The following is a 12,961-nucleotide window of genomic DNA, read 5'->3' as shown; positions in this document are numbered from 1 at the left end:
GCGAGCATAAAATATTTATTTTTAAATATCTTAAACAATAAAGAGTCCTAATTAAAAGTAGACCAACACAAAAATGATCCATATTAGGAAAAAGGCTAATAACCTTCTAAGGAAATATCGAACTAAGCTTAATGTCAAATTGATATTAAATGCAACCCATAGTAATTGAACATTATTTCATTTCTCATTTTATTGATATTTTATGAATTTGTTGTAATATCTATTTTTAAATTAAATGATTATAATAATATAAGCACATTTTCTGTCTTTACATTTTATTAATATTTTTTTGTGTATCAGTTTTAGATCGGTTCCCCCAGTACAGTGTTGCCATGTCTGCTGATAATATTGTGTTTTTTGGGGGTTTAAATCAAAACATGGAAACTGGAGTTTACTTTTCTAGTGATATCTGGCAACCGTGAGCTTAACTGAAGTGTCTATTAGAGTTGGTGAAGAGAGTGAAGGAGAGCAGCACCGTACTCCTTCTGAACAGCTGCTACTCTGGATTATATTTGGTGAGGAATTATTTAATAAAGAAGTTTGAATGAAACCCAACTTGCAGTGTTAGCATTATTATTAATTTACCGCTGTGTCTACACGAGCAGGTCACAGTCGCAGGTTCAGGTCATTCTGCGTGATCAGTAAAAGATGGCGGTTTGTGAGATCGGGAAGTTGAGAGAAGTAGATGATGTACAGAGTTACTCTTTTCATCATAATGTCTTCTCTGCAGTATTTCCACACTTGTTTGGTTGACTGAGGAGATGAAAAGCAGTGTGAAAGTAACTGTTGCGCATTTTGGACTTCCTGTAGTTTTTATTCCGATTGTATTATACAACTCCGAACAGGCCACTCGCACCGGTGAGACTGAATGTTTATTCACAGTCACACAAAGAACTTTTCTGTCGCAAATGTGAGTGAAATGGTCGCATTGTAGACCCCTGATGTGTGTGTGTGTGTGTGTGTGTGTGTGTGTGTGTGTATATTATTATTATTATTATTATTATTATTATTACATTTGTATACAGAATGTTGTAGATTGTACTCGTCATAGTGCCCACTCGAGCAGAAACATTAATGTGACGTGACACTACTGCAGGTGGCACTCCACCACCGCGGTTTCAAACTACCACCATGGTGGTGTGGTTGTCATGACCACCGCCACAGCCCTATGTCAGAATATCACTCATTGCATGTATTTCAACAGTGTATTTTCTCACTTGTTGCAGCCGTCACCCTGTAGATTATCAGAAGCCTAAACTACACACACATTAATGTGGTTCCATGAAAGATGAGCTTAATTTAAGCACCAAATTAGTCTCTTCTCCAAAGTGTCATCTTGTTTTTTTGCCCATTCTTAAGTTATTGGTGTTCTAGCCAATGCCAGTGAGTATTGCAGCACACACGTTGACTTATCTCGCTTGTGTCTTTTGTTGGTCTTGTGCTAGGTGTAGCTCGGTTTTGCTCAGCTTTGGTGTAGGCAGAGGAGTTGTGAGTGATTACCATGGAAATGAGTTTAGCCTGTATTTCCACTTGTTCAGATGAGAGGGCAAGAACATTTGAGCGCAGGTAGCAAGCAGCACATCACTCCTACTACACCTACAGGGAGCTTCTACATTTGGGCTCCTTATCATTTCCAGCTTCTCTCACAGTCAGTCAAAACTCCTTATCTAAGGCTAAGGGTGATGAATTCTCTACGCCCTGTAAGTGGATTATCCTCCTGCTCCAGCCTGTAACACTGCATTTAAACACTGTTACTCCCAGGCCACGAGTGTTCGGGTTGGTATACGAGAGACCTTGGTTGGTGTTTTCTAGGTCAGTAGATGGCATGTCACTAATGGCTAATAGATCTCTTTTTTTTTTTCCCTCTTTCACCACCAATGTGAAAACACTAAGCTTAGAATTTTCCCACCCATCATAAACAGAACATGGCAATTTGCTAAATTCCCTAAGCTGAGTGTGTGTGTGTGTGTGTGTGTGTGTGTGTGTGTGTGTATATATATATATATATATAGATATTAGGGCTGTCACGATACCAAAAATCTAGTAGTCGGTACCGATACCACCAAAAGTTCACGATACTCGATACCAAAGTCGATACCACGGTGTGGTTTAAAATAATAAACATTTTTTTAGAATTTTTATTAAAAAACTCCTGGAGGACACCGTCCTCTGACTAATACTGGAAAAAAGAGAGAGAGAGATATTTTAGTTATCAAACACTGTCTGACAATAACTAATAAAACTAAGTGCTAATAACAAGTGCTAAGGTGCACTCCTAAATGCACACACACACACACACACACACACACACCCCCCTTATACTCTGAATGCAAGCATTAGTTTAAATTCACTGATATGGTGGCAGGCCAAAAAGATTTATTAAAATCATGAACATGTGAATTATTATTAGTGACACGAGGCTACATGTTGCTGTTGTTTTTAAAACACGAGTTTGGTATCGAGTATCGTGTACTTATGATGGACCACTAGATTTTTGGTATCGTGACATCCCTTTATATATGTATGTATGTATGTATGTATGTATGTGTATGGGTTTTTTTTGTTTAATATACATACACAATGTGTGTTTTTATGTCATCGACTAAGAAGCGGATTATACTTCCGGTTAACACAAAAAAATGTTTAAACAATTTTTTTTTTTTTTTTTTTTTTTTTTTTTTTTTTTTTATAAAAGAGCTAGTGTTTCATACAGGACGGTACTGCCCTTCATACACTAGACGGGAGAGTCATGAGACATTGACAACGATTTTCATAATCGATTCAGTTTTATCGATTAGTTGTTGCAGCTCTAATTTTGTGTGCTTCCAACAGTGTGGGGGGAAGGCCCACATATGGGTGTGATGGTCAGGTGTGCACACTTTTTTTTTCCCCATATAGTTTAGCTAAGAATATTCAGTGCTCCATTTATTGGCATTCACGTTCTCCGATTAAGATACAAGTCTATACAAGTAGACATTTTAGCAGTGTTGTAACACCCTTGCTTTATGAGGTTACAAAGCCCAAAGTTTCGGAGAGAATTATCAATGCAGAGCTAGTTGCCCTGGCTACCTTTAACTGCCAAAGCAAATCGTTCCGATATGAATGCATCAGGTAGAATTCCAGCTATGCAGCAGTACTCAGAGCAGCAAACAGCAGTGTAATCAGCACTTTCATAAAAAACCATCAAGATGATGAATTTGAACACTACTGTGTAGACTGCTATTTTTAATAGGATTGTATTTTCATTATTTTGCTAATTAAACGTCATGTTTAGCACTTTTTTTTTTATTTGAAAAAATATAGGATAGTTTACCCTACAGATATCCTCTGACATTACTTAACAGACAAAACGGATGAACTGCAAAATGTACAACTTTTGATCATAGTGTTTTAATGAGACATTACAGATCTTACTTGCGCTCCCACTGTGTATCAGCGCGTCTACACTGCGAGTGAGGAGCAACGCGGCCTCGTTACCGATACGTCACTTCCGTAATAATAAACGACAGACTTTACACTGCAAGCGCGCAAATACAGCATATAACGACAATAAACTTGGAATTAAATTAAACCTTTTAAGCAACTTGCACCAGTTTCCCCTGACCCTTACACATAGTGGAGCATTCTGGATACAAAAATGAGTTTGTGCTCGTGCTTCACTGTCGTGCTTCTGTGCTACACGATCTCCACTTTATAAAGTTTGATCATCTCCGCAGTGTTTAATATAAAATGCTCCCTGCCTTAGAGGAGTTGGCGGTCGCACACTTTCTTCCTCAGTCACTTGATTATGCCTCCATCTGATGGTTACTTAGGTCATGTTGGGAATAAAAGGTAACGGTGACAAACAGAAAACTGAAGAAATTCATTGTCCGTGTCTCTGGGTATTCTGGCTAGCGGCGTCGCATTACGTGCATATGAATGACGTCATGTGCCACTGACCAGGAAGCGGCTTATACTTCCGGTTAGTAAAAAAAAACGTTCGTGTTCCATTTGAGACGATATTACCTTTCTAAAATCCACACACTAGACGGTAGAGTAGATAGTGCATAGTGTAAGTGTATAGTACGTTATTCGGGACACAACTTTAGTATTTACTCTCCGAAGCGTGTTTTCGGAAAAGAAGTAACGTGGTGAGTAAATGTACCCCGTGCAGCACACAGTGCATGTGCACTGCTTACCTGGGGAGGAGGTGGGTCGCTTACCATCGCTTACCTGGGGAGGATGTGCTGGACAATGTTCTACTGGGAAAGCTTGGGTCCTGGCATTCATGTGGATGTTACTTTGACACGTACCACCTACCTAAACATTGTTGCGGACCAAGTACACCCCTTCATGGCAACGGCATTCCCTAATGGCAGGGGCCTCTTTCAGCAGGATAAGTGCGCCCTGCCACACTGCAAAAACTTTTCAGGAATGGTTTGTGGAACGTGACAAAGATTTCAAGGTCTTGACTTGGCCTCCAAGTTCCCTAGACCTCAATCCGATTGAGCATCTGTGGGATGTGCTGGACAAACAAGTCTGATCCACAGAGGCCCCTCCTCCCATCTTACAGGACTTAAAGGATCTGGAACATGGTGCCAGATACCACAGCACACCTTCAGAAGTCTTTTGAAGTCCATGCCTCAACGAGTCAGAGCTGTTCTGGTGGCACAAAGGAGACCTACACGATATTAGGCAGATGGTTTTAATGTTATGGCTGATCGGTGTGTTGTCCCACTGGTGGAATTCTGACCGTCAGTGTTGATTTGTCAAAGCATTTTAATTTTGAGTACAGTGTCTTATATATATGTTGTGGTTTCCCGATTACTGCTTAAGTTTCTCTGTTATCTGTATGCTTGTCATGCAAAAGTATGTTGTCCCAATACAGAAGTCATTTGCATTGACTTTCCCAGCTCCACACACAGCTCTACTTTTTTGTTTGTAGCAAAAAGGGCTTTTTTAACTTTGCGTAATAGTAAAGTGTTACCTTCACTACGGTAAGGTTATTAGAATGCCTGTCTTATCCGTGTTGATTTAGTTACCTCTTGAATAATCTCTAATGATGGAGGTCTAGGAAAGTTCCTGTTTTGCAGAGTGAGGACGTCAGGCTGGATTTGGTGTAGGCGGTGGGATGGCTGTGGTTCCCTGGGCCGAGTGACCCGGCCTGTCCTTTTGGCTCACATGGGTCGATCGACACCAAGACTGAAGAGCTCAGATTGGTCCATAGTCCTCCACAGGTGGGAGTGTTATCTGCCAGTAGGCTCAGTGTGAGCAGCGGGCACAGCGGTGTGGCGGAGGTCGGCTCCACTGCTGTGAGGAGTGGCAGAGAGGCTGCTCCCCACTGTGCAGCACAGATAGATGCTAGTCTGTCTGAGACTGACTAGTCTGCTCCCCCTTGCAGAGCACAGTGTCTGAATTAGTTAATGCAGCACCTCTGAGCCTTCACACTGCCCTCCATTCTGAACATTTCCCCGTTCTGCTAGAACCCTGCTGTGAGACCTGGACATTAAGAATTTCCTGTGTGTTGAGGAAGAATTGCTTTCATGACTCTTCATGGCTAAGTGCATGAACTCTGATAACCTTGCCTGAATAACTTAAGTAACAATAAGTTTCCTTGATATTCATTAAAGAAGCCGTCAGCACAGGTTACAGATAACTGAGGGTGTAAATGCATGCGCTTCACCCACATCACAGGACCGAATAAGCAGTGAGCAGCCATCCTACTGTGCTGTATGTTTGTTTATTACTCGTACAACACCACCAATCTGCTCCTTCCTTAAAAAGTTGAAAGCAAACCTACAGAGGCAAAGGCAAAAGTAAATGTATGCTTTGATAAATATATGCTATCATATTATATGACACTCAATGAACAAGTTCTGCGAGGATGAAAAAATTTAACGTTTCCACCGTTCATTTTCTGGATGAATTTTCTCTGACGAAAACCTAATGATAAATAATCATTTATCTTTATGCTCAAAATATATGACTAAATGTAATGACTGGTTTCAGCTTATAAAAACAGGACAAAATGTCAAAACTAGTTGATTGGACTAAGGTGAACCCCCCCCTATTGTATAGAATGTCTTTGTATGCGGTAGCATTAAGATTAGTTCCTTTGCTGGAACTAATAGGCCCAGACATGCCCCAGCATGACAATGCCCCTGTGCATGAAGACATTATAGCACATGAAAGGAAATAAAAATGTAAACTCACTCAAGCCCTCTCTCCCTCCTCTGAAAAAGAAACACACTTTTTTCCAAAATGCTCCTACATTCATCATCAAGCAGGAGCTGGAAGATTCCCCCAGATCTTTAAGGTTTGGTGTTTGGGAGAGCTTTGTGTGTACAGTATGCTATAACTCTGATGGACAGTGAGTGGTGAGTTGCCTTCTGAATTAAATCTCCTTATTGTGTTGTTGTACAGAGCATACTCTATTGTTTTCCTAAGAATTATTCTTTTATCATTATTTTTTTATTTTCCGGCCCTAAAAGCCCATCAACATGCTCAGAAACTTACGAAATACGACCCTCACGTTAGGCCCGGCAAAGGGTCACACATGGGAGTGATTGGGGGACTCTGTAGCGCCCCCTTTTACATGGTACAAAACCTTGGTGCATATGTCATACGTACTTGTACGTGTATGTACGACACTCTGTACACATATCGTTCTCGTCAACCCGCACAACTTTCGCGCTGACAATCATTAGCTCTGCCCAACAGGAAGTTGGCTATTTTGAATTTTGTGAAAAGCGCATGCGGTGAACTTTCCAATACTCCTCCTAGGGGATTCATGTGATTGTCACCGGACTTGGTCAACATTATGCCAAAACACTGAAGATGCTAAATTGCAAAGGGATTTTTGATATCTCGAACAGTTTGGCCATGGCGAGGCAATACATTTATGGAAAAAAAAAAAAGGGAAACAGGAAATGTCTCAAGTGCGTTGAGTGATTTAGATGAAACTATATGAGCTATATGTTTGGTATTGGGGGCTGATCACAGGGATGTGGCTATTGTGAGTCTTGTTGTGCCCCCTTTTGACTAAAGTGATGGGGTCAGTTTTACCTACAGTCACCAAACTTGGTACATAGACAGTCATTAGCTCCGCCCAACAGGAAGTAGGTCACTTTGAATTGAATGTGGATTGTTTTGAAAATTGCAGGCTCTGAATTTTGTTTGGACATGGAAGCTGTTGTAAAGCCTTAGACCTGGGCTTAACCGAACACCTGAGCACAAAACAAGTTACTCTACAGCACTCAAAATGCATTGTTTTCCTACACCCACCAGGTGGCGATGGCACCGCAGTGCTTCTTCGCTGCTTGCAGCTATATTTGCATTTGTTTCCACACAGCAGGTTTATTTGCCCACTGACTGAGCTCTTTTCAAACATCTAAAGCTCGTGCCAGTTTATCAATAATGTATTTAATTAAAATTAATATACATAAAATGTACAGAGACGATGCTTTGTTGTGCTGTACTCAATTTTATACAGTTTGGTATTTCCCCAGTTCACATGAAAGGTTCTGTCTGTACGTTTAAAATTTTTTTTTATTTGGAAAGCTGTTGGCACGGTGACAGGATTGAGAATGTTGACTATCCTGTAAGGTATTGCTGTTTCTTGAGTAATTTAATAGTAATTACATAATCACCTTACATATTTTTTATATTTTATTATGTAACGCATCCTAACTGATTTTGGATCCCATCCATTACTGTTCTTTTATTATTATTATTTTTTAAATGTCAGAATTTGTTGTTTAAAACCCAGTAGAAAGATTTAATAACACAGGATGGATTTATTGCAATTGGCAAAACTTTTATTTATTTATTTATTTATTTTTACAAAAATGTTTTTGTAATATATTTGCCTAAATGTGTGTTTAAATACATGTGTATATATAGTGTGTATATATAGAATATCGATATGGAGTGTGTGTCCTGTGTTTGTGTGTGTGTTCTACACTGTCATGATGCTATATTGTGTAACACAGCCCGGACTTATTTCTCTCTCTCTCTCCTTCTACAGAATTCTATACGGCACAATCTTTCATTGAACAAGTGTTTTCTCAAAGTGCCTCGGTCCAAAGATGACCCAGGAAAGGTAAGCTTGCCTCTTCCCTCATTATTCTTTCTGTTTTCTTCTTTGTCTCTTGCATGCACCTTTCAGTGTAGCTAAAATGTTTATGGTGCTTTGTTTTGTTTTAACGTCGTCCACTTTAAGTTTATATGCTGGTGTGTTTTCTCCAGTGATTGTAGACGGCAGTTCCAGTCATATGAGATATACTCATGTTAGGAGAAGAGTGACCGCACATTTGTCGTGATGTAGAGAAGCTCTGCAGTGGTCAAGCAGAAGGCATTTCATCTTTGTCCCTTGTGGAAGTGTAAGAGAAAAGTTCTGCAGTCAGCAAGCAGGCCTGAGCTCACAGCGACTAGGTCCTGTAAACACGACCACAGGAGACTGATTTATACAGTGACAAATCATGTAAATATTGTAAATTATACTTTAGCTGTTGCTTTTGATGAAGATATTTGGATCTGTTGTAATGAGAAAGGAAAATGACTTTTCTTCTCCTGGCTTTGTGGAAACACTACTGCTTACTTCTTGCTGCAGTGTGTTATGTGGCTAATATAGCATTGTTTTTGAAGCCCAGGATAGCATTACTGAGCCTTTCTTAAATGTATATGTTGACTACATGAGTGTTTGGCATAAAGCTACAGTTTCATGTGTTATTTAGTGTTCTGTGGTGCCAAATTGCATCCGTCAGCGCTTTGGCAGAATGTCAGAAGTTACTACAAAACACATTACAGAAATACATCGTACATCTCGGTGCTTCATTCTGTGTTTGTGAGTTCAAAAGCAGGGGTTAAATTTAGGGGTAGGAAGAGCTCCGAGATGAGGTTATGTGAATAGTAAGCTGACTTGAGCTCCCATACCTTACTGATGAAAATCTAACTCATAATATGATTTAATGGTAGTAATACAGTTTAATAATTCTTTATAAAATGCTTTCATTAAAAATAAATAAAAAAAAGTCAAATGGATTTGTTCAGTCAGGGCGGTTGGTAAAACAGTATCTGTTCATCATGTGTCTTTGCTAGAAAGATATTTGAGATCACTTTGATGACGGAACAAAAAAATCAGCCCTGAAAACGTCCGGCCACCAGTTGGAGTTATTCTGAAAACTTGTTTTAATCACCATGATGATGTTGAGAACTCCACAGCACACATCCTGTTCCCACATTGTTGGCAACTATGAAATACTTAATGCGCTCCACATCCTACATAATTCACCCTGACCAAACGCCAGCTAGGAAAGATGCTTAAAAATCCATCCCCAATGTAGTTAATAACCTTTCGAAATGACTATCGCCATCAAGATAAGTCACCAGGAGGGACCGGGCACCATGTTCTGCCAGTATTAAGTCCTGGAGATGTCGCTCTGGAGAATAATGTCACTGCTGTAAGAACCAAGGTGAGGTAGGCAAGTAGACATGTTTATTACGCTTGTATCAGTGAGATTGTTCTTGAATCGCTGTTTAAACCTTAATAGGAATACATATTTGACGCAACTTTTTCCTGGCTTCAACCGCATCCAGAGAGCATGATCTTCCTCAGACCAGACAGCGAGGCTTAAAGAGCGGTACTGAGGCATGTCAAGATGAGGCCTGAATGTTAATTTCATGTTTTGCTGTAATCCTCTGATATTGACACTCCTGTGAGCTGCTTCACTAAATACGAATAATCTATTGCTGTATGGATTCAATGGCAAACACACAGCCAACAAGCTTGCATCTCAGATGTTCAATTTGGAATTTGCCTCTCCCTTCCCCTGAAGAAAAACTTCAAAGCCGACCAGGGCCTTCATGATATGTTCCATCAATATTGTAATGTGATGGGAATATGGAGCCTGCTGCTCGCTTGAGATAGTAACAGAAGCATGGCTTTCAAAGAGATGGCAGAAAAGATGACGCACTGTACCACAATCTTCATGAAGGCTGCGAGAACTTGCTGTAATTTTGCAGTTAATCCATAAACATTATTTGCACAGATAGACTCGTATTTGCTCCAGAGTGTCCTCATTTAAAAACATGGTTGTTAAGGAGGCGAGAGATCCAATCATGAACGGTACTGTGACTGCACTGAAACCGGACAGATAACTGACATTTCACCTCTGGCCTGTTTTGTTTCAAAATGATCCAGTTTTGGTTTGCTTTACTGGAACAATGGGGTTGTATCAAAGTCATGTGCTGGGAGGAAAAGAGTGTCGTTATCTCTCATGTTTGTTTCAGCTGATTCTATCATCACTTTGTCAATAATCAATGCATGCTTTTTCCTGCCTTCTCTGAGGCCACAGCAGCACAAACACCATTATTTTTAAATTAGTTTTTGCCCCTGTGTTTTCTAAAATATTCCCAGCCGAACAAACGGTGCATTTGAAAATATCTCCATGAAAATCCAAAAAGGATGTGAAAACTCCCTCAGCAGCACAGCAGCCCAGTGATAGTACATCATAAACTGTTCTGTCAAATGCCTCACGAATAACATTCGTATCGAGTGGTAGAGAAATGCAGACAAACACCCGGATGGCCAAATGGTCATTTATTCATTCGTTCGTTCGTTCATTCAATCATCGTCACCTTCAGTAACTACTCTATCTTGCTACGGGTCATTGTTGGTCAAAAGGTCTATTAGAAAAAGTGACGGACACGAGGATTCATATGTGTGGCGTGGTAACCCCGGGTCTTCTCCAAATTCTCAGTTCACAATGTGGTTCGTAGCGGTGGATTTAGGAGCAATACAGCACTCATCATATTCTGTTGCCTCTGCATGAAGATGGAACGGTATGTACGTCATCATGAAGGTTTTATTTTCGTTTAATTACGAACACAATATCAACTAATACTGGAAACAAACAACTGGTCAGCAGCTGTGATAAACAGGAGGTTCATCACAAAGGAGGGGCAAAATGCAGAGCGGGAAAAACCCAACAATTTCAAAAATATCATGAGATCTGTTCTCTGGATCGAGACAGAAACTTGTCCCAATGGCTTTCAAGATGTTGCAGCTAATTAAAACCGTTGCTGTGCATCCTCCATTTCCTTCACTCAGAGTGTCAGTGTGTGCTGCAAGTGTAAATGATCGCCTCTCGTTCTCCCTCACCGTGAGCCGTCCTTCACAACAAAACGCTGGTTATGCCTCAGCACTTTCATGAAAGCAATAACAGTAAAGTGCTGTTCTTCCTATAAGCGATGGTTTCAGAGGTGTCAGACTCTGAGGATTAAGGATTAAGACTGAATGATGAGGCGTCTCAGTGCCACTGAACTGATGCTGAGGTGTTGTGCTAATTGAATCATCTTAGTGTATAACTGCACCTAACTTTTTCGGTTAACGTTAATGTCTGTGACGTTAATTGTTGTTGGCGAGGCTTTTGAGAATTATTTTACTGGATTATTTTCCCCTAATTTTTTGAAGATTGTCTGCCACAGGTTTGTTGTGCACTGTACCCGTTTGTGACTGGTACATTGGTATTACCCAGTACTTAGCAGTCATCTAAGGACTTTTTCATCAAGAATGCCTCATTGGAAATTAGTCTGCTAATGTTTAATTAACGCATTAGGAGTGCTGCTGTTTTGCTCTGCTTTTCCGACATTGGTTGACCAATCAGCATTTGACCGTACATTTTTACGCATTTGGTTGCCTAATTGTTTAGTTTGCTGCTTGATAGGTGTTTATAACGGCCCAGGTTCTCATTGAACCAAAGTCCACAAAGGACATTTCGAGGCAAAGTGGGTTCTGAGCATCTAAGGCCTGTGATTCAAGGGATCGTTCTTACGCGGTCATCATACCTTAGGAATAGGTTACACTATTGAACATGTGTTAGAAATAAACTGTATTAAGGAGTACTTTTAATGGAATTAAACTACAGTGACATTTGCATGTTTCTCGGTAGGACACTCCATAGATACTTCCAGAGCTGTGTTGAAACTATACAAGCGATCCTAAATAGACTTGTTTATTTATAGGTTGGGATTAGAATATGATGTACTGTAGATACTATACTTATGAATACTGAAATCAAGGTCTTGATCTTGCCATCTCCGAACAATTGAGATCTTATCACGTGTAATAGACGATATTTAAAAACAAAACCCAAGCCTCAGAGTAACACATTTCTTTTGACCAGCTTTTTGAGCTGTTGTTGCCTTTAGCTTTTGCGGATGAGCAGCACTATTGAAAAATAAATTAAATAGCAAGAGTGCAAAGGATAAATTATTCAGCCAGGGTCTTGGGTGTTTGGATATGTGCAACCCCCAAACTGAGGTGTGCTATTCTCTGCCTGATTATCTGGGAGCAGACCTGACCAGAAACCCAACATCTCTGTGTCTGGTCCTGAGCTGGAGCAATCAATAAAGCAGAGGCTGAGGAATGGGGGTTCAGATGGGCCGTAGCATTTTACCTGTCTCAGCCAAGGCTCAGGAGAAGAGCAGGAGAAAGAGCGAGTGAAGATGGAGAGAAATACCATGCTCCAGACATACAGCTCCATAAATGTCTTCCTGACATGATGGGCTTACAAATGAGCTCACTAAAACTTTGATGAGCTGAAAAACTTTACATGATGGACAGCACTTGAGTGGAAAACAATCCAATAACTGATTCTTGAAGCCCTCCTCTGGTGGGTGAGGGTGTGTGTATCTCTGTCTGACTGTTAAACCTCTCTGATTGTCATCTTGCTCTGGAAAAAAAAAAAAAAAGCAAAAAACTTTTCTTTGTGAACACTTTTTACTGTTTGTATAAAAGTTCTGAAAGCTTGGGATAAGGGAACTGTTTCAGAATGTGCTTGCCGACATAGTTTGGGGCTAATACAGAAATTCTTGTTTTTGTTTATAGGGTTCGTACTGGGCAATCGATACAAATCCAAAGGAGGACACATTGCCCACCCGGCCCAAGAAGAGGCCACGGTCTGGAGAACGGGTGAGTGTA

The 12,961-nt window shown here is 40.3% G+C and overlaps 1 protein-coding gene across 1 annotated transcript in view; it reads left to right on the top strand.

Annotated features, from left to right (window-relative positions):
• foxj3 (forkhead box J3) overlaps window positions 1–12,961 on the top strand; it is a 107,386-nt gene that overhangs the window by 62,649 nt on the left and 31,776 nt on the right. Inside the window, exons 3-4 of the mRNA XM_053653513.1 lie at window positions 8,006–8,080; window positions 12,869–12,952. Of these exons, the coding sequence (XP_053509488.1) occupies window positions 8,006–8,080; window positions 12,869–12,952 (159 nt within the window). The remainder of the gene's footprint in view (window positions 1–8,005; window positions 8,081–12,868; window positions 12,953–12,961) is intronic.

This window comes from Ictalurus furcatus, chromosome 21 (genome assembly GCF_023375685.1).
Source record: "Ictalurus furcatus strain D&B chromosome 21, Billie_1.0, whole genome shotgun sequence".
Lineage (NCBI taxonomy): Eukaryota > Metazoa > Chordata > Actinopteri > Siluriformes > Ictaluridae > Ictalurus > Ictalurus furcatus.
The sequence above is the reverse complement of the archived record's forward strand: the minus strand, read 5'-3'. Positions and strand labels throughout refer to the sequence as shown.